The 21,191-nt window shown below is 41.0% G+C and overlaps 1 protein-coding gene across 1 annotated transcript in view; it reads left to right on the forward strand.

Moving 5' to 3' along the window:
* Positions 1–261: 261 nt before the first annotated feature.
* xkr4 (XK related 4) overlaps positions 262–21,191 on the forward strand; it is a 37,894-nt gene continuing 16,964 nt past the window's right edge. The window contains exon 1 of the mRNA XM_042428821.1: positions 262–2,443. Within this exon, the coding sequence (XP_042284755.1) occupies positions 1,749–2,443 (695 nt within the window). The 5' untranslated portion in view covers positions 262–1,748. The remainder of the gene's footprint in view (positions 2,444–21,191) is intronic.

Here is a 21,191-nt window from a genome sequence, read left to right on the forward strand (position 1 = left end):
GCAGGCACAGCATAACCCCTGGATGCTTCTTCCTGAAACTATCAAACAAGCTGATGTTCCCATCAACACACCAATACGGGCACCATCACGCTGTTTCTGCTTGCTGTGCAGACTGTGAGGATGATATTCATCTAAGGAACAGTTTTAATTGTGTTTATTTATTTTCATATTTCCTTGAATATTTATTTATTTTCAAATTAACCTGCACATTTATTTGATAATTGGGCATTTTATTTCTACATTTCTTTCTTTATTGTTTCATTTATTTATTTATTGAGCCATGTATTTATTTATTTATTTTTGATTTTGGCAGTTTCAGTCCTTCATATTCTTTCTTTGTATTTGATGTTTATGTTCTTGGCTCACCAGTATGGCTTCCTTGGACACTTGAAAGGAATTGAGCCATCATTAATCTTTTCAGTTCCACCAGTTAAAATGTCTGCTGTGAAAAAGGTCTATTATAACAAATATTTAGAATGAGTGACTCTGTGGTACTAAAACAAAGTTCACTGGATTTCCAAATAGTTTTTTATCAAGGCTCCCACATAATCAGTAACCTGGCCAGCAGACTAAGAGCAGAGTGTTTGTTTTTCATTTCCTGATGAAGTACATAAGTGAATAGAAAAGACAGTAAGCACAGTGAACCTTATGATGGAAACATCAGTTTTCTGTCTTTTTGCCCTGTTCAGATCAGCCCTGTCCACATGCTTTTGGTCTGTTTTTTCCTGCTTTGGCCTCTTGTTCCAGAGCATTAAGAAACTCTAGTAGTGTTCTTCTAACTCTGTGGCAACAGTTTGGGGAAGGTTTTGAATGAGGGACAACCTTCTGCAGGACAAATGAAGTGTTGTGCTGCACAGCATAAAACAACGTGGTGATGTAATGTTTTGAGCTGAGTTTTTTTTTTCTTTACTTTGAGTTAAACCTTAATACATCCGTGGTTTTGAGAACTGCTTAAACGCTAGAGTACAGTAACAGCTGGATCTGTCCATGGTGCTGAAAATCAGGCTGGAGCCTGCTGGACTTGCTGCTGCTTCACTTTAGGTTATTTATATCCTGATTCACATGACAGGGTGCATGCTGACAGATAGACTGAGGGGCAGATTTGTTTGCCCTCGGTAGAGCAGTCTTGACTTTGTGCTTTAACAGAGCTCAAAAGGTATGCAAACAACCGAGAGACAGGCAGAGAGAGGGAGAGAGTCAGCGACAGAGAGAGAGAGAGATAAAGAGAGATATGGGGGGGAAGGGGGGGGGGGGGGGTGTTAGGAGGATGATGTCATAGGTTTTAGTCTGTGCCATGGAAGAAGCGAATGGCTGCAGCCCTCCTCCTTGTCCTTCGCTCCCGTGGCCATTCCCATCCCCAGCGTCAGCACCAGCATTCATCCAGGGAAAAGAGTGACAAACCGCAGAATCAGAACCCGTTCAGGTAGGCTGTCTGCAAGTGGAGGAAACAAAGCGGAAAAGCCCTCCTGTCGGCTGGATGTGAGCGGATCGTCAATCCAACGAGAAGTCAGTCAAGACGTGATATGGACCCAAACACCGGAACAAGCACAGGGCTACGTTCTGCCTTCTGTCTTTTTGTCTCCGTTCTGTATTATGACCAGCCGGCAGTGTAGAGGAGCTAGTCCTGCCCAGAAAGGAGGAGGAGGAGAGACACGCAGAAGGGTGTCGACAGTGAGAGGAAGGGTAGAGGAGAAGAGGAGGGGAGGAACGTAGAGGAAATAATAGAGTAATATTACAAGCTTCTAATAATGGCGGCTAAATCGGACGGGGTTCTGAAGATGAAGAAGAGCGACGTGGCCTTCACCCCCCTGCAAAACTCGGAGCACTCCGGTTCGGTGCAAGGGCTCCATCCGGGCGGCCAGCCCGACTCTGCGGGTACCGGGGACGGGGACTTCGCTAACGGGGAGTCGCGTTGCTGCGGCGGGAGAGGCTCCAACTCGACGTGCCTTCGCCTGCGCAGAGAGCAGCAGAAATACACGGTGTGGGACTGCCTGTGGATCGTAGCCGCAGTGGCCGTGTATTTGGCCGATGTGGGCACTGACGTGTGGCTGTCGGTCGATTACTACCTCCGCCGCGACTACTGGTGGTTCGGCCTGACGCTCTTCTTCGTTGTGCTCGGCTCCTTCTCGGTCCAGCTCTTTAGCTTCAGATGGTTCGTCCACGACTTCAGCACAGAGGACGGTGCGGAATCCGCCGCTGATTGCTCCCACATGGACGGGAACAAGCTATTGAGCGGCTCGGCCTCACACGGTGATGTTACCGCTCAACACCACCCTGCCACGCCGCAGAGACAGGCGTCGACCGCCAGTAAGAACACCACGACCAACAGCACCGCGAGCACCGCGGCGGGCAGCAGGAGCAGGAAACGATCAGTCTACTACTCCTTCTGCGTCTGGTTCGGCCAGTCCCTCATCCACATCCTCCAGTTGGGCCAGATATGGAGGTAGGATGCAGGCCTTGGGATGGGTAACAATGGGGGTGTGTGTGTGTGTGTGTGTGTGTGTGTGTGTGTGTGTGTGTGTGTGTGTGTGTGTGTGTGTGTGTGGGTGTGCGCGCGCGCATGCATGTGTGCATGTGTTTATTTATGTGTATGCTTGTGTGTGTGTGGAATAAATGAATGAATGACCAGAGGGATGCTCTGACAGCACTCTTGGCACGACGATGGCCTTTAAATGATGCCAGCTCCTACAGTATGGCTACCAGCTGCCATCTTTAGCCTGCTCCCTACTACAGGGCCAACACACATGATACTGTGGAAGGCATTCAGGTCACTCTCTCAGATAAAGCAAGCTAAACAGGAATGATACTTTTATCTTGTATTATGAACACAGGGAGTCACACGTAATGTAAAGCAGTGCTGCTGGTATTGAGGATATTTTCTCCACTGGAGAGAGCCTCCATGGTTGGCCAAACAGCTTCTGGGTGGGTCATAAAATGGACATTAAACCAAAATATTAACTACACGGTGGTGGTCTGAGCACAACTCTGGCACCATTATTTTTAAAATCTGTACAGAAACAAAATATGCAGCCGACAGTGTACTGAGACAAAAATGAAAGCTGTAGGCATATAGTCCTGGGTTGCACTTACAGTAACCAATGATAGAAGAATCCAGATTCTTTTCTTAAGTGCAAGTAGTAATGCCACAATGTAAAAATACTCAAATACAAGTAAAATCTTACGTAAGTATCAGCATGTCTAATGAAGTATCAGCAAAATGTACTTAAAATATCAAAATTCAAAGTACTTTTTACGCAGAAAATGTCCCATGCAAGTGTTATATGGTTATATGATATTATTGGGTTGTTAAAGCATTCATGTGTAAGCAATAGGGGAGAACAGGGTAAATCAGGACATTGGGTAAAATGAACCACCCCCTTCATCTAGGTAACCATAAACAAAAGTAAACATGTGACCACAAATTAAGAAAGTATAGTTTATTATATAGTGTGTTACTCAATCAATCTTGAACTAAAGCACATGGAGAGAGTGGTGAGCAAAACAGAGCAAAAAAAATTGTCATGCCAAGTGAAACAGTTTTGTCAAAATGGAGGTTGTGGGGTAAAATATGCAAGTGATGTTGGGGCAAGTTGAGTCATTGGCTCAATTTACCCCAACAAATTATTTTCTCATATTCTTGAGACTAGAGACACTGTTCATGTTAATGTTTTGTCACTGTTAAAAACCTAATTGTTGACTCATGTTAAGTATAAGCCACACACAAACATGCTGTACATACAGACGGGTGACAAATTAAAGGAAAAGCCAACATTAAGTGTCTTAGTAAGGTATTGGGCCACCATGTGCCACCCGAACAGCTTCAATACAACTAAGCATTGATTCTACAAGTCTCTTGAACTCTTCTGGACGGATGAACACCATTCTTCAAAAAGATATTCCCTAGTTTTGATGATGGTGGTGGAGAGCGCTGTCTAACACCTCAGTCCAAAATCTCCCGTAGGTTTCAGTTGGTTTGAGATCTGGTGACCGTGAAGGCCATAGTATATGATTCACATCATTTTCATACCCATCAAACCATTCAGTGACCCCTCGTGCCCTATGAATGGGGGCACTGTCATCCTGGAAGAGACCACTCCCGTCAGGATAGAAATGTTTCATCATAGGATAAAGGTGATCACTCAAAACAACTTTGTATTGATTTGCAGTGACCCTTCCCTCTAAAGGGACAGGTGGACCCAAAACATTCCAGCAAAATGCCCCCCACAGCATAACAGAGCCACCAGATCCCCTCACTGCGGGGGTCAAGCATTCAGACCTCTACCAGTTTTTCTTTTAATTTGTCACCTGTCTGTGTATACAAAAGCACATTTACACACACGTTCTTTCTGTAGCTAAGACACAAAGGTAAATCTTTACTGAAAATGATTAGGTAACATGTTGAACAACAGGGCACAAACATATTATTTTACTTAAAAGTACGAGTTTTTGCCTTTGTTAAATTGATGGCATTAATAAAGTTAAAATTATCTCAAAATTATTTGATTTTGTGTCATTTTTATATCAGTATTTAATGGTAGCATTAATTACCCCTAGAACACTCAATTTACCCCATCTCCATGCTCATTTTACCCCTACCTTGGGGTAAGTTATGCCATAGGACTAACTCTTTTGATGGATCATTGTTCTAAAACCATTATAATTAGATAACTTGTTTAAATTTCCATGGGTACACAACAACCTGAGGTATATATATTAACTATTATTTGAAATAAATACACTTTTTTTGAAGTAAAATCATCAAATGTAAAAAGTGGGTCATGTTACCCCATTCTCCCCTATTTTACTGTTTCAGCTGGTCCAGTGAGCAAATCGTATGTACTATTGGGTGGTTTAATCTATAACAGTGCATCATATTCTGTAGTAGTTTTTTTTTCTCCCCATGAATATGTTAATCTGAAAAGTGACCAGGACTGTAATTACAGCTGTGACAATACTTCCCTCTCTAATGGACTGGAGTAGAATTGGCCTGCAACTAATGATTATTTTCATCATCAATTAATCTGTAGATTATTTTTTTGTCCTAAAAATCTCATCACCATCATCATCATCAAAAGTCTCATGAGCAGGTCAATTTAGTTGCTGTCCTTTGAATCACATCACATGATCTTCGTGAGTAGTTGTCCAGTTATCATAGAGATGTAGATGTTCACATTTTAATTTTTTCACAGTACTTTAAGGACTTCTCTTCCATGTTGGCTTAAGAGTTGAAGGACTAAAGGACTCAGAAGTTCTTAACATGCTCAGAAAATGTAATTTTGAACATCTACAACATGTATTGTAATATGATCAAAAGCTCCAGAATAAACTGGGGTGAGATAAGGACATAAGAAGAGACTAGTAATTTGTTTTATTATTATTATATATTTGATGTAGGTGAAAATTGTCTTTAAACCACATAAAAGCCTCCTGAGAGTGAGGTAGTATTAATCTGATTAAATTCAACTACGTAGTGAAGTGGGAGGCCTAACTTTCAGTCACTGATTATTATCCCAGCAAAATATTTGCTCGCCAAAATTGAAAGTTACACACCATAAAGGATTGCTAAAACCTCAAATCCCCAACAAACAAGAGCATATGACCTCAGGGTGTAGCTATAGCTCTGGCTGCAGCCAAAGCATTACCGTCTGCTTGACCTGTCCTTGGGTGCACATGGTCTTCAAGTTTGCTTTGAAGTAGTAGTAGTAGTACTGTTACTGCTCTGTCTGTAACCAATTCATACTGAGATGGACTCCACCATCTCTGAGATGCTGACCTGGAATAAACAGATCTCAGAACAGGCTCCTGGCATTTGCAATATCTTTGAACATATGTAAGACAGTTCATTACAGAACTATTTGTTTGTTTTGGGGAGATTCTTGAGTTTCAACTGGTTTGTGGTGGTATGAGATGGTGATTTGGGATGGTAACCTTCAAACCTCAGAGATTGGAACAGACTTGTGAACGTGTCTGCAGCTCAGTAGAAAGTAGTTTGTTTCATACAAATATTTTAAAAATTATTTGTTTTTGGGAAGAAAAAAGAACCCGTCAAATACCAGTGCGCAGATTGGATACATCACTATCTCAGTCTCTCTCCCCTGCTCCGCTGTTACGTCTATCAGCAGGTCTCAATGAGGGGAGTCACATCCACCTGCTACATGACGCACATTTCCTAATTTGGACATCACTCCCGGAGTTGGGGATGTTCCCCAGAGATAAAGCCGAGCTACTGGCACATGCAAATGTTCTCAAGGGACTCTCCATAACCTGTTGTTCCCCTTCTCCTTTCCACAAAGTTAAGTTGTAAAAAATAGGCAATAAATGAAAAGTGCAAAGCAATAATCACCTTTGAAGTTCTTCCCTACACGTTACATGCTGTACTGTCTCTGTGTTATGGGTGTATAAATAGGTAGAGGTCTGTCTGCAATGAGGTGATGGGTAAAATTTTAGCTCAGTAGTCAGCGCAGTCGTCTATGATCTGGGAGACTCCAGTTCCAGATGGTGTGGGGACCTCCTTCTTAAGGTAGTTTATTCATGAACCCTTATTGTAACACTTTAATTTTCTCAAAGTGTAATAAAAACAAAAACAGGATTTTTAAGCCCCTTTCCACTTTTATTCAAATACAAATACAAATAATTTTACTGCCTCAACAAATACATATAAAAATACAAATACTGGGCTCTCTGCACATCCCTAGTAGGAAGATCTTCAGTTGGGCATTTCGTGGACATCTCTGAAGTATTGAGGTGAAATATTCTATGATTAATGTACTTTTAATCTTCAAAACAGGTTACAGTGTGATATTTGTGACACTCAAATTCTTCCTTATATATAAGAAAGGCTATCTATTGATCAATTAGTCAACAGAAAATTAAAAAAAAACAATTATTGATGACCAAATAATCATTTAAGACATTTAAAACTGGTTATGGCTTCTCTAAAGTGATGATTTGCTGCCTCTCTCTGTTTTATACCATAGCAAACTAAATATATTTGGGTTTTGGACTGTTGGTTGGACACAACAACATTTTAAGATCACTTTTACTGTGGGAAGTTGTATTTGGTATTTTTTTTGACATTTTAGTGAATAAATGATTAATCAAAAAAATAAATAACTGAAGTCCATTTCAATTTTAATTGTTCTTTATATGATGATTTACGGCAAATTCTTCAAGGTAAAATGTCCTTATTTGCTGTCTCCTTCTGGTTGAATGATAAAAAAGACTTGAGTTGTGTTTGAGGAATAGAGCCATTTTTGTGACAAATCATATTTGTAGAATTTGGGAGATGAGACAAAGTTCCCTGTTTACAATGTAATGTTTTATTTAACAAGTTATGTTTATTACTGCAGTGTTGCATATAGTGTCTTCTTGGACCATGTGGTCTGGGCATTGGATGTGTATGATGCATGAAGTAGACAGAATGGGATCTATATGTGATGTTTGCTATAGACCCAATTTTTGTGTAAACCATTTTATTTTATTTCAAGTTTTTTTTTTAATTATTATTATGGGAAACTACTTGGACAAACTGATCATTTCATCAAAATAAATATACCAGTGTGTTGGGCCTCAAATGCCATGTGCATGAGACAAAGGCAGGCCTGCACGCATTCATGAAGCCTGGTAACAAAGAAATGCACCAAGTCAAACAAAAGGACTCCAAATCTACTTCAACTCCCATCATGCTTTGCTCATCTCACACCTAGGTGTGAAATCAGGCAGAGCCAAACTCTTGGCTTCCATTGGATGAGACCTGCCAGAAACGTACGGGGGAATTTCCCCTTCGGGCCGTGACATCACTCAAAGTATAAACACTCCACTCGCTGTCTAACGTTTCCCAGCTGCTCACCAGCTTATGTAAGGAAGTAACTCCCGTACGTACATGACTGTAACTAGGCAGTACAATCGCAACCTCGCTGGACGAGTGGAGATTTCTCTGTGTTCAACCAAACACATCACTGGATCCAAAAAAGAGTGCTGTGCAACCCAGCGCTCTTCCACCTTTCCTGCAGAAGGCGGTGAATATGGGTGGGCAGATATCTTAGGATACATGTCATCAGATACAACACTTATCTTCACTTGAGCTGGCTTTAATGTAGGAATCGCCATAACCACCTTACAACATGACCAACATGGGGGTACAACTTCTCTTGGCTGCTACCATAACACTCTGCGTAAGACTCTACTCTCTCTATCCCTCTCAATGGCAAATGGTACCAGAGCCCTCTACTGGCTCGGGGCTGCAATAACATGCAACAGTCACCTCATGACAGCAGAGATAGGAAATGAAAGTGTGTTATTTTCAACTTTATTGCTGTTGCTTTGTTTAGATGTTAACGGACTGAGAGTCCGGTTGTTGCTGCTGATAATACAATTAAGTATTGTTGCTTGCTGCTTGTTTGGTTGTGTTTATCATACTAAACTGATTTATGTCTGTCCAACTGCTTGGACTGCTTTGTGTTAGCTCGCCATTGTGTGTGAGACCGTGGGTTGCATTTTATTTGTTGAAATCAGACCGTGGCTGGCAAATTAGGATGTTAGCATGCCATGTCTCTGTGTAAATAAAAGCAAGCGCCACCTCTCCTCATGATCACTGAGATCTTTTGTTCTTTGGTGCTTCCACCTCCTTTCTCTTCCTGCTAACCATGCACATACACAGACATGCACACACACAGCTGCAGTCAGATCTGTTGGGAATGGAGCTAGGTAGCATTGCAGTCAGACATAGCATTTTTTATACAAAGACCAGAGGGTACCAAAGTGTGGCATTTTGAAATCTTATACAATAGGGACTTCAATTTTATGAATGTAAAAATCCATTAATCAAGATCCAGTAATCCAGTAAGCTTTAAAAAAAATAAATAAATAAAATGCACTCATATTCTTGAACACTAATGCACATTCAGAGACAAGCATATATACACATTAATGCACATTCAATGGCAAGTAGAAAGTTTTGAGAGAGTGTTTTGATGAGTGTGTTTGTAAAATGAAGCAGACATGCAAATCTGCCATGTTTACACTAACCACACCAACATTGCTGCTGGATTTAAAGGCAGAATGAGTAGGATTTTCCTAATAACATTGTATAAACTTATACAAAAATAATCCCTCTCAATCATCACTTATGAACCACTAGAAGTGTGTGGCAGTGTATTTATCTGCAGAGACCCTTCTCTCTGCCAGTATTTTCTTATTTCGCTGTGTTCTGACGTTTCTTGGTGTCAACCTTTGGGCAGTGGTTATGTAGCCCCCAGCCAATCACAGCGCACAGGGTGTGAGGGCAGGACTTTATAAAAACATAGTTACATAGCGCTGCACTGCAGCGTAGCACTTCTGGTGTCATTGAGCTGGGGTGGACAATTCATGCACCGCTGTGGGTGTGTCGCAGGCCAAAGGCAAAGGCAAAAGTCAAAGTGCACCATAGATTGAGCATCAAAATGTACACAGAATCGTCTATAATTAGCCACATGTTGGCGCTATAGGTGCCATATTTTAATAGGCCGAGGGCATCCACATAGTACATCCACAGGTACCATGGTTGATGTCTTTTGCATTTATAGTTTTTGAGAAACTGCATAAAAACCAGGAGGAATTATCACAGTAACACGTTAGATAATAGCCTAAAAGGAAGGAATAATAAGAAGGATGGGGTAATAAAAGAAAAAGAGGATGACACAATTTAAATCTAGTGGGAATTAAAGCATGGTACCTATAGCATTCATATGCTCTTAAATAAAAACCTAAATGAAATGATACACTAAAAAATTATAAATGTTTTATTACTTTTTTGGACCATTAATCTTCTTCTTTTTTTGAGCAAGATCATAAACAAAAAAACAACAATGATTAACAAAAAAACATGTATGACACAGGACAGTACTAACGGGGGAAGCAGCAGGACCAGACAATAACCCAAAACAACAACATAAACAATAAATAAATAAACTTTTGGCTTTGTACTAAACTTAGCACAAAAAGTAAGGAAATTTGTGTTTGGTAGATTATTTCTTTGTTGTAACAATGCTTTTTGGCAATAAATCTTCTACAGTTGGAAGGCCTGTTTATTTCCCTTTTAAATGGTGCCACATTTGTAAGGAATATGCATTTGTGGGATGAGCAGTAGAGCTGAGTATGTGGGTTGCGCCCATGAAAAATTTGTCAATTCTTCTCTGCCAATGCCAAACAGCATATTTTGCTGTTGCTATTGAGTCTTGTTTTGAGCTTCTGGTACCCACAGGTGCTGCCAATCAGGTGCCTGATTGTGAGCATGAGCCCTGCTATAGTGGTCAGTAGGTGTCTGCTCCAAGAATCGGCATGCCACATTTGACTGATCTGGATAGGACCCGTGCGATAGGGCCACTTCAAGCTGGTGTTCCACAAAACCAAGTTGCGGCATTATTTGGAGTGAGCCCTAGTGCCATCTCCAAAGTGAGGGCCAAGTTCCATATAATGGAGGGTGTCAGAGACAGGCCACGAAGTGGGCGTCCCAAGAAGACGACACCCCAAGAAGACCGTTTCCTCACCCTGTCAGCACTCACCAGACAATCCTGAACAGACTACACGCAGCCAATCTCCAGTCTCATAGGGCTGCCAGGAGGCCAGCCATGACTGCCCTTCACCGTCAGGCCTGTTTGCGCTGGTGTCGGCAACACATGCATATATGGAGGAACGTTATGTTCAGTGATGAGTCCAGATTCTGCCTACGGCAGTTGGATCGTAGGGTCAAAGTGTGGAGAAGATGTGGAGAACACTATGCTGATTGCTGAACCGATAGAGTAACATCTTTTGTTGGAGGCAGTGTGATGGTGTGAGATGGCATCTCCCTGACTGGAAAAATGAGGCTTGTCATCATTGGAGTCAATCTCAATGCAGAGAGATATAAGATTCTGCAACCAGTGGCAATCCCATATCTCCACAGTCTGGGACCGAATTCTATCCTCCAGAATGACAATGCTCGCCCCCACAGAGCGGGGTTTATCAGACACTACCTCCAGAATTTGGGAGTGGAGAGGATGGAACGGCCTGCCAGCAGTCCTGACCTCAACCCCATTGAGGGGGATCAGCTTGGGCGTGCTGTTCGTGCCAGAGTGACCAATGCAACCACGTTGGCTGTTTGGAATCGGCAGAGAAGATTTGGCAAATTTTTCATGGGCACAACCCACATACTCAGCTCTGCTGCTCATCCCACAAATTCATGTTCCTTACAAATGTGGCACCATTTAAAAGGGAAATAAAAAGGCTTCCCAATGGTATAAGATTTATTGCCAAGAAGCATTGTTACAACAAAGAAATAATCTACCAAACACAAATTTCCTTACTTTTTGTGCTAAGTTTAGATGAAAGGCAAATGGAACAAACAAGTGAGAAAGCAGATGAATGATTTTGGAAATGATGTTTGATTCGAGGGCCTAAGTGACAAGTAGGAACCATTATGTTCGTGTAGTGTGTACTGTGTTCATGGAGAATTAGTGTTCTTGCTGGAGTCCTACATGCTCACGTTAATACATCTGATCTGTGGTATTGCTGACCCTGCTCTCTCGTACTCATGATCATGGTAATGCTAACAAACACTGACTTGATCATTGTAGTAAATTATCATGCAATAAACTCACTGAATTTTTTTTTCCAGTCGCTTGAAAATGCAATCAAATTAATTAACCTGATTATTTATTCTGGGCAATTGATTGAACTTGCATTGTAGTGTATAGTTTGAGTCTGACTTTGGCAGTACCTTTAAATCACATCACAGAGAGTCAGTCCACCAGCAGCTGTCCAGCAGATGGGAGAGAGAAGACAAACAGGCCTGTTTCTACAAAGGAGGTGACATGTGGCTGCTGTAGTGCTGCCTGACTAATGAAGTTGGACTAAACTTGTGTAAAGAGATGATTTATTTTTCCCATGGCACAAGATGTGTTTATCAGAAGCCAAATTAAGGTCACTCAGTGTGTGAATCAGTTAAATGAAGCGCAATTACTCTTCTCTACAGCTCTGCTGGAAAAACCAATGTGAAGCGCTGTGACATCTTCTGGATGACTATTAATATTTTTAACCCGTTCAATAGGTCACTTTACCAATCTGTGGAATGGTGCTCTATCACTCATTTGAATTGAATGTCATTATCCAGCAACTCATTATATTTTCAACCCATCCAGAGAGATTTTATGAAGTTAATTAAACATTAAATTGTACAGAAGTTAATGCATTTTCAATGTATTTAAGTCATGGCACAGGTAAACTGTTGAAATGATTTTGTAAGTTCTAGGGCAGGGCTCTAGTGGTAAGTTAGAGGCTGGGTTGACCCTCAGTTAATTTTATTGCGCTGCGAAACTGTGAAGGATGGATAAAAGAACCAATCAGCCTGTATGTTAAAAAATAGTTTAAACGCAAACCCAAATTACACATAAGTCAAAAGTTTCAATTGTAGGTAAAGAATACCAGTAGAATAACTTATAACTACCTTGGAATATTGCAGATTCATGTTCATAGTCATGTGCATGATCATTTACAGTACAGGAGCTTTTGATACCAGAAGAGCTCCGGATAGCTGTCATTATAATAAATGTCATAGAATGAAATGCCTCAACACAGAAAATGAACATAGATATAAATAGATAATATAAATAAATATTAGATAACAAAACATAGAACATAATAATTGTCTCATAACACCACTACACTACAACAACACAAAGCATACTCAGTGGCATAGGCTACATCCTGTCTTGGAGCATTAGATTTTTCTGGGCTCTGTAGCTCTCTTGTAGGGGATTTCACCGGTGGGGGCCCATTGCTGCTCAGATGCATACAGGCAGCCAGATGGTCTCCCTGACGCCTGTTCCTCAGGTGAGTCTTCACCTGGAAATACAATAATTAGTGAGGCAGTGTTCCTAATCTCTCACCACAAGTTCCTGTCAGCTACTTGAAACGGTGCACATGGTTTGCGTTGATTGTGATTATTATGCACAATGTGAAATTTCAGGAGCACCGTTTATCATTTAGCAAAAGTGCTGCGCCGCTGTTGAAAGTATACAGTGTAGTATTGTGTAATGTTAGTCCCTGTATTGGAAGATCTATCAATCATTTTATAGCAAGTTTCAATCTTGTTTACAATCTTAAATTTACATTCGGATAACAGATTGTGCCTTTAAAGTAATGATACCACACCAGTAATTCATCTAACTATAAGTTAGACTGTACCAGTTTTTCTGCTTTCTCAGAATTTATATCTCTCCATCACCAGACTTTTTGACTGTTTCCGCATGTATTTTGTCTCTTTTCCTCTTTTAATCTTTACTTTGCACTTTCTTTACTTTTTTATTTTTTTCTGTCTCCTTTGTTGCATCCTGCTTTTCCCCCTGGCTTCTGTTTCCTCTCTCCTCATCCCTTCATTCACTCTCTGTTTTAAAAATCTGACAGTGCATGAAGCAGTACTCAAACTGGCATGGTGTTGCAGCAATTGTGGATTTACAGCAAACTCTGGCGATGTATAATAAATGACCTATCATGCAGTAAAATCAGTCTGGATCATCAGTGATCCATGATAAAATTACAGTAACCACTTAATAAAAATGAAACCTAGTATGGCAGGGAACTATGTACTGTACAAAGTGCAAAAGTAGCATTGCCATGGCGACACTGGCTGTACTGACGGTGATGGCCTCGCTAGAGGGCTGAATGTCAGACTGAATGTCAGACTGAATGACTTGACTTTTCTTTTCAATGGATGTGAGTATAGCAGTCAGAACTGGGACACTTTCCTGTGTGGCAGGTTAACAAGTCTGATCTGTTTCTGTAGCAAGGGCGCTGTATTCATTTCAATACTGGAAACCGCTCTGCTCATGGTAAACAGTAACTTTACTGCCTGTAATACATCCGTGGCCTGTATGTGTCTTATTAAGTCCATATTTCTCTCCCTCCCGCCGTTGCGGGGCTTGGTTTAAACCATTCAAGGCTGAAGCAGTGGCGACCCACAGGACCTACAGGACAGACCCAAAGCTTTGGCACTGCGCTCACAGCTGCTGTGTTCAGTGTTGTTGTGGACATCAACACAAACAGAAAACCTGCTGTGTCATTTGAAGGGATACAGTGATTCGTGACTTAAAAAGAACCAGTGCAGTGCCCATTCAAACGTGCCTTTTTGGAACAGTCCTCGCTGCACTCAGACAGAGAACTGAGCGGCTCCGTGTTCACTTGTTTATTCAAAGTTTATTAAACATGTCATGTGTCCAAACAACTTCACACTCGACACTGCACTTTCTTGGGTCCTCAACAGTACTAACACCAAGTGTGAAGTCTAGTCAGAGCCCAGAAGCTCCACACTGCTGTGATGTGATGGTGTTTATATCAAATAGCTCCCTCTGCACTCAGACACAGAGCTGAGCAGCTCGCTGTTTGCTTATTTATTCAAAGCTTATTAATATTAAGTGTGGCGCGTGTCCAAATGGCACCACATTTGACACTGCACATCCTTGGGTCCCCAGCAATACACCCGCTGAATGTGAAGTTGATCGAAGTAACGTTTCTCGAGATATGCAAAGGACAGACAGACAGACAGACAGAAATTCCATGCTTTTTGGTTAGATGAGCTGCAGTCCTGTTCAAGACATGTCTGAGACATCCTGCAGTAAGTCTTGAACGTACATGCCAAGTTTCGTTCACAGTACACAGTTCAATAGTGGAGCTTAAGTCTCTCAAACTTCAAGTCATTAACACTATGGATGTAGTCCCACCTCCAACCACAATATGGGTTGCAATGACACGGTGGCGTTGTCTGTATTTCCGCTCGTTGACTCCACAGGCAGAAGAAGAAGCAAATCAACGTTGTTTATGAGGTATTTTTTATTTACTTTTTGAGAACCACTCATCCAAACAACTTCACATTCAACTCCCTGCACTCCCTTGGGTCCCCAGCAATAGATCCGCCAAGTGTACAGTTGATCGAATTAATGGTTCTCGAAATACACAAAGGACATACACACATACAGACATACATACTAGCATACAGAAATTCCTTCTTTTAGTAGAGATGTGGGAAGAAGGCGCCAGTGTTCTGTGAACTTAGAAAGACCAGCACCAACACACACACATAAACACAGAGATGAGAGATGTGTGATGTGCACCTATCCATGAACAAGCCGCAGCTTTAATGCCGTCAGCCCAGATTTCATTTTCAAATTATTTGACAATGGAACTTCATTTCATGACCCATTAGCCAGCTGCTAAATGACTGCAATGTGTTGGTGATATAGAGGGAGAGAAAGAATGGAAATGAATGAGGGAGACTGACAGAGAGAGACACATAAAAATGTAGGCCACAAACTGAAAAGGAATAAGGAATTTACTCCATTCAGCTCTTGCGTTAGGTCTGGAGAAATGGAGGTAGAGTTGAGGTACAGGTATTGAGACAAAATTACATATTGGACTTTTCTATGATCACAAAGTTGTGTGTGTGTGTGTGTGTGTGTGTGTGTGTGTGTGTGTGCGCGTGCGCGCGCAGTCCATCTTGCAATTGAGCTGTTCTGATGAAACTGCATGGTGCAACTATTGTTTAGATTATGTAGCAGAGGATACATTTTTGTGTCTTCACAAAGAAAGTTTATATTTTCTTTGAAATGCACTTTGCTGACTTTGGAAGTTTATAAAAGAGAAAGGTGTTGTGTGAGCAAGATTTGTAAGTACTTAACTAGTTTGACAAGTCCTCTGATTTTCCCCCAGCTGGTAACTTAAACCCACAGTGTGGAACTTTTACATATAAATGAATATTCGTTACATTAAAGCCCTTGCCAAATGAGTTCACACAATGTTGATTAAGCCCATCACTGCCAGATAAATCTCTGTATTTCACAGTATATGGAGTTTTTAAATCTCATCATGGGTATAACATTCCCAACCTGGCCGTTTGGCTGTTAATTGTGCAGCTCTTCTAGACTTTCCAAATCTTATAGGACCAAATGGATCAAATTCTAATAGTGAAACTATCATGAGGGTTGTATGAGTCTCAAAACTATTTATCCACCATTTTACAACTGCAACAGTAGGTTACGTTCAGTATGTACTGACCATCGGGCATACTGGGACAAATCTTGGTAGGCCAGTGGGCTGTCAAAAAATATGTTTTTGGGCCAGTGGACCATCAAAACATATCAGTTATTTCCAGCCCTCTCTCTCCAGCCTGTCATTCAAAGTGGCCATTAGAGTGTGCTGCATGCCTGTCAGGCCGCATTCAGACCAAATCAGACATTGAGGTGCACCGCCCCAGGGTTGAGCGGAGGTGTGTGGGGGTGTTGGCATGTTTGTGCCCTAGAATGTAACCACTGTGAAACAATCAGAACGTGATGTTTTATTGATCTGATTCACCGGCTTTCTTGCTACCACCGCTCCCTCTCCTCATTCACTCTCTAGTTTGCTCAACCACAGCTGTTCTCTCTCTTGCTTGCTGGTGCTCTCAGCTCTCTCTCTTTTTTCCTCGTCTTTTTTAAAATGAGTCGGGAAGCTGACAGAAAAGTCTAACTTTACTTTTAATATTATCAAATGAAGAGAAATGTCCTCACCTCATCCTAGTAACATCTTTGTACTCAGGCAATCACAGACGAGCTTTCTCCATTACTCTCGCTGCCAGAAGGGGGAGACAAAAAGTCCCACACACAGCTTTAAAAAGGTGAGGTATGTTTATGTTAAATAAGTTGAACTGAGCTACAAAAATAATAATAATAATAATAATAATAATAATAATAATAATAATGATAATACATCCAACTTATATAGTGCTTTTCAGGATACTCAAAGATGCTTTACAAAAGAAACAACAAAACAAAAAGAAATAATGTCCTTGAGTATAGTAAGCTAAAGAGCAATTTAACAGCAAGCTGAAAATCTTGTTTTTGCTGACCACTTCTCACCTTGCTGCAGCAAGGTAGAAGTGTACCCTTTTTTTAAAGAGTTAAATTAATCATTTAATAAAACTGTTTTGTTAATTGGTCCATCGTTTTGAGTCATTTTTTAAGAAAAAAATGTCCTAATTCTGATTCTAGCTTCTTAAATGTGAATATTTTCTGGTTTCTTTAGTCCTTTATGACAGTAAACAGAATATCTTTGGGTTGTGGACAAAACAAGACATTTTTAGGACATCATCTTGGGCTTTGGTAAACAGTGATTGACAGTTTTCACCATTTTCTGACATTTTATGTAGGGCTGCTCAGTTATGGCAAAAATCATAATCATGATTATTTTGGTCAATATTGAGATCACAATTATTCAACATGATTACTTTTTGACCCTCATTTTTGCTGATTGCCAATGCTGATATATGCACATATTTTTTTCCACCTGGCTGAGGAGACTATTACACATGCATTCATAGATTGTGCGAATGATAAAGAAAGACAATATATGAAGGAAGAACTTAAGAAGACCGGAGTTCCAGAGCTCCAGAGCTGGAGCAGTAGTTTTCTTTGAGTTTATTAGACAGACAGGATTAATGTGTAGGATTTAATCTTTGGTCCACAGTCTGAAGCAGAGGGTGGCAGTAATGCACTTAATACGCAGGTTGCCAACAGCTGTTATAAACCAAAAAGAAGAAAAAGAAAAAGTTTCTTCAAACAGAGTGGTACATCCTGTCAGCCAAGGGGTTTCCTATCTGGGAGGCTAGTGGAGCGCTAGCCGTAGCATGACTGGAGGGAAGCACAGCCAGTTAGCCTCTGCTAGCCTCCCAGCTAGCCCTGGCTCTTCGTTTGCATCCAACCGGAGCACCTAGCCCTGGTTTGTTTTCAGGTTAAAGTGGGAAGAAGCAGCTGGTCTGTCGGGCAGCTGAGTGAAGTGGAGCCTGCGGAGGAAGCCCCGGTTAGCCCCGGTTTAGCTGCAGACAGATTCACTCGCTACAGTGGGCGAGGAAATAAAACCATTGAATCAACAACTACAAACACAGTTGATTTCCACCTGTGGAGCCGACATGCAAACTATTTTGGTTTAGTAAATTTCAGCTGTCAGTTAGCCTGGTGAAGGCAGGTTAGTCAGCCACTGGTCAGCAGCTGCTGCTGACAGACAGCCAGTTCTGTGGACAGAGGAGCTTAATGCCTGTCGGAGGCGTTTAGGGAGGGGCAAAAGTGCACCGCTGTAAAGGAAAGGGTTGTGCTACATTTGCAACACAAGACAAAACGAGAGCATCACTATGAAATGACAATAATTCAATGGATTACCAATTATCTTGTTTTCATAATCGTTGGAAGCCAAAATTGTAATTGTTAGTTGCAGCACTAGTATACTCCAATTTGTGTCGGTACACTGTAACATCATTTTTGGATGTGATTACAGGTGCAACAGAGCACACTTCGGACCACACCCAACCACAGCCAGGTCAGAGGTGAAACTTAACTAGAGAGTGCAGGTGAACTCTACTTGCCAACCTTTATTGGATAGCTGACTATAGAGAGACAACATGGGAATGACATGCAACAAAGATCGTTAGCCAGATTCAAACTGGGGATGATGTGGTTCTTGGTGAGTGCCTTAACCCCCAGGCCACCAGGGTGCCCCAACTTATTGTTTGTATTAAAACAACAGTCAGGTGTCCATATGAACAATGAAAGAGGTTGTCTTCACTGTAATCATTCCTCCTAGTTCCTACTGACTATTAAAAGATCCCCTGCAAATGTGCTTTCAATGTAAGGGATGGGGGCCAAAATCCACAGTGTGTCCACAGTCATTTTGTGTGAAAATGCATTCAAAAGTTGATCTGAAGCTTATATGAGGCTTCAGCAGTCTGAGTTAGTCATATCAAGAGGATATCTGCCACATTTACAATCTTTTTAGCATCAAATTCCCTCTTTGTATTTCCTTGGACAGTGTTTCCCCGTTGAGCTGCGGTTGAAGTGTAGTAACAAAGAGAGGGACTCTGGCACTAAACAGACTGTATCGTTGAAAGACATCTACTTGATTTGACTCATTTGGATGGCTGAAGCTTCATATTAGCTTCAGGTAAACTTTTAAATACATTTTTGCACAGAGAAAAGACTGTGGATTTGTCCCCTGTAGGAGAACCAGTGTCCCTCCATCTCTTCCTAATTTCTATGAAAGCCCAAAGAAGGTCTGGGCTCAATCAACGATACCATCTAACCTCAAGAATATGGATGTATATAAGTTTGGAAATTCCTTCAAAGGTAGACTGGGAGTCCTTATTCAACATTAGAATGTCAGTTCTGACTCTTCCCAGGATAGTCCCCTTCTATCCTATATCCAGAGGCTCCCCAAGTGAGATTTATGACTCAGACTAAAAGAGTAGTTTCATTCTTCATCAACTCCTCAAGTCTCAGAAAACACTGGATTAAAAGACTTTTCGTTGAGAAAAAAAAGAGTTTTACCTCAATTTAACCTCATCAGTTTGTTTTGATGAGTTGGGACAATCCTATTTATTCCAAATTCTCTTTCTCTTTTTAACTCCATGCCTACACACACACACACACACACATACCAACACACTCATCCTCCCCCTTTTGTTTTTCACTCTGGGATGACTTCAGAAAAGATGCCAGTCATAAGTTAAGGCAAGGCTCTGCTCGAGTTTCTGTGTTTCTTAAGCAAAAGTTTGATTCAATGTTTATTAAGTATATAACCATCTTGTAACCTATGTATTATTGGTCACAAAGTAATGCCAGTCAAAATGGTCTAACTGAATTCTCTATGATAAAATATAGCTAAAATACTCATGTTTAGATTAAATAACCACTTATTGCATGTACCAACATTGCCCCCTAGTGGTAAAATTTAGTAACACTTTGAACACTGAAGAGAGATTTGAGATATGATTTGTAGTAGAAATTTAATGTGTGTATGGAGGATTACTTTGATAAGTGGAAACTTAACATTAGTAGTTAAAAATAGAATTTAATTAGGGCCTCAGCCCCAAAGGGGCAAAGACCCTCTTGTATCTGTTCTGTTTCTTTCTTTCTTTCTTTCTTTCTTCTTTCTTTATTAATCCACCACTTCAACCCTAAATTTGACCCCCTAAACATGCTCAAAAACTCATGAAATTTGGCACACACATCAGGTCCGGTAAAAAATTTGATAAAATGTAAAAAATTATCCGCAAAGTGCCAAAATGTGCTCTATAGTGCCACCTATGTCACTAAAATGGCCGCCACAGCCCCGCAGGAATGTCGTAGAGAGATTGAACCAAAACTCAATTATTCATCTCATCAAGACCTACAAATCATATGCCAACACCCCTGACCTAAATCCAACAAGAAGTCCACAATTCACACATGAAAGTATGACTTTGTGCCAATTTTGAACCCTGAATAAACGCTATCTCCTCCTAGGGCGTTAATGGTATCGGTTTCAAACTTGAATACTTGACTTATGACACTGTGCTGAACAAAAGTTGTTAAAAACTTTGTAATAACTCGAATGTTTAGATATTATAAGCCCTGAAAGTTGTAGTGCCACATCACACCTTACAATGTAAACCAATGGGGAGGCAATCTCTAGGCATGGACTTTGTGTCAAACAAATGGTTCTGATATCTAAACTATAAGTCTGACCACTTTGAAACCTGTATCAATGGATTCGGGACGAAATATCCTACAAAAAAATGTGATTTTGAATGTAGGATTTGGCCAAAGTCATGGGATTTATGAGGATATTTCACACGAAGAGTGACATTCTCCTCTCCAACTCAGAGAGAGAGAATAGGAGGGGGAGATGGGTGTGGGGGTTGAATGGAACTCATTGAGTGAGAGTGACAGTTTAGTGATAAAGTGTTGCAGAAAAATAAAATAAAAATTAAAGCTGCAAGCAGCGTGGAACGGGCCTTCGCGCCCTTGCGGACGTCGGGCCGCAGTACAGTCGAAGGGCTTCTATCATGGGCATGTAGATGTCTTCAGACCCGGGCTGTTTTAAGACAGTGCAAGAAAGAGATAAACATCACTTCTTTTGTCTACTGTTTTGTGCGCTGCTGGGGCTGCTTTGCTGCAATTTTGTAGGGAGCGCTATTCAGCCAGTTTGCATCACTGACTGAATATTGTCATGAAGATGTGTTCAGGCTGGGACTCTTATCAAACATGCAAAGTTTGGGGCAGACTGGAGCATTTGCACTAAAGTTATTGCAATTTCCTCTGTCATGGCGAAACATCAAAACTCAATGCCACACCACGGCCACACGCTCAACAATAGCTAAATTATAGCATATTAGGCAC

This window comes from Thunnus maccoyii, chromosome 12 (genome assembly GCF_910596095.1).
Source record: "Thunnus maccoyii chromosome 12, fThuMac1.1, whole genome shotgun sequence".
Classification (NCBI taxonomy): Eukaryota; Metazoa; Chordata; class Actinopteri; order Scombriformes; family Scombridae; genus Thunnus; species Thunnus maccoyii.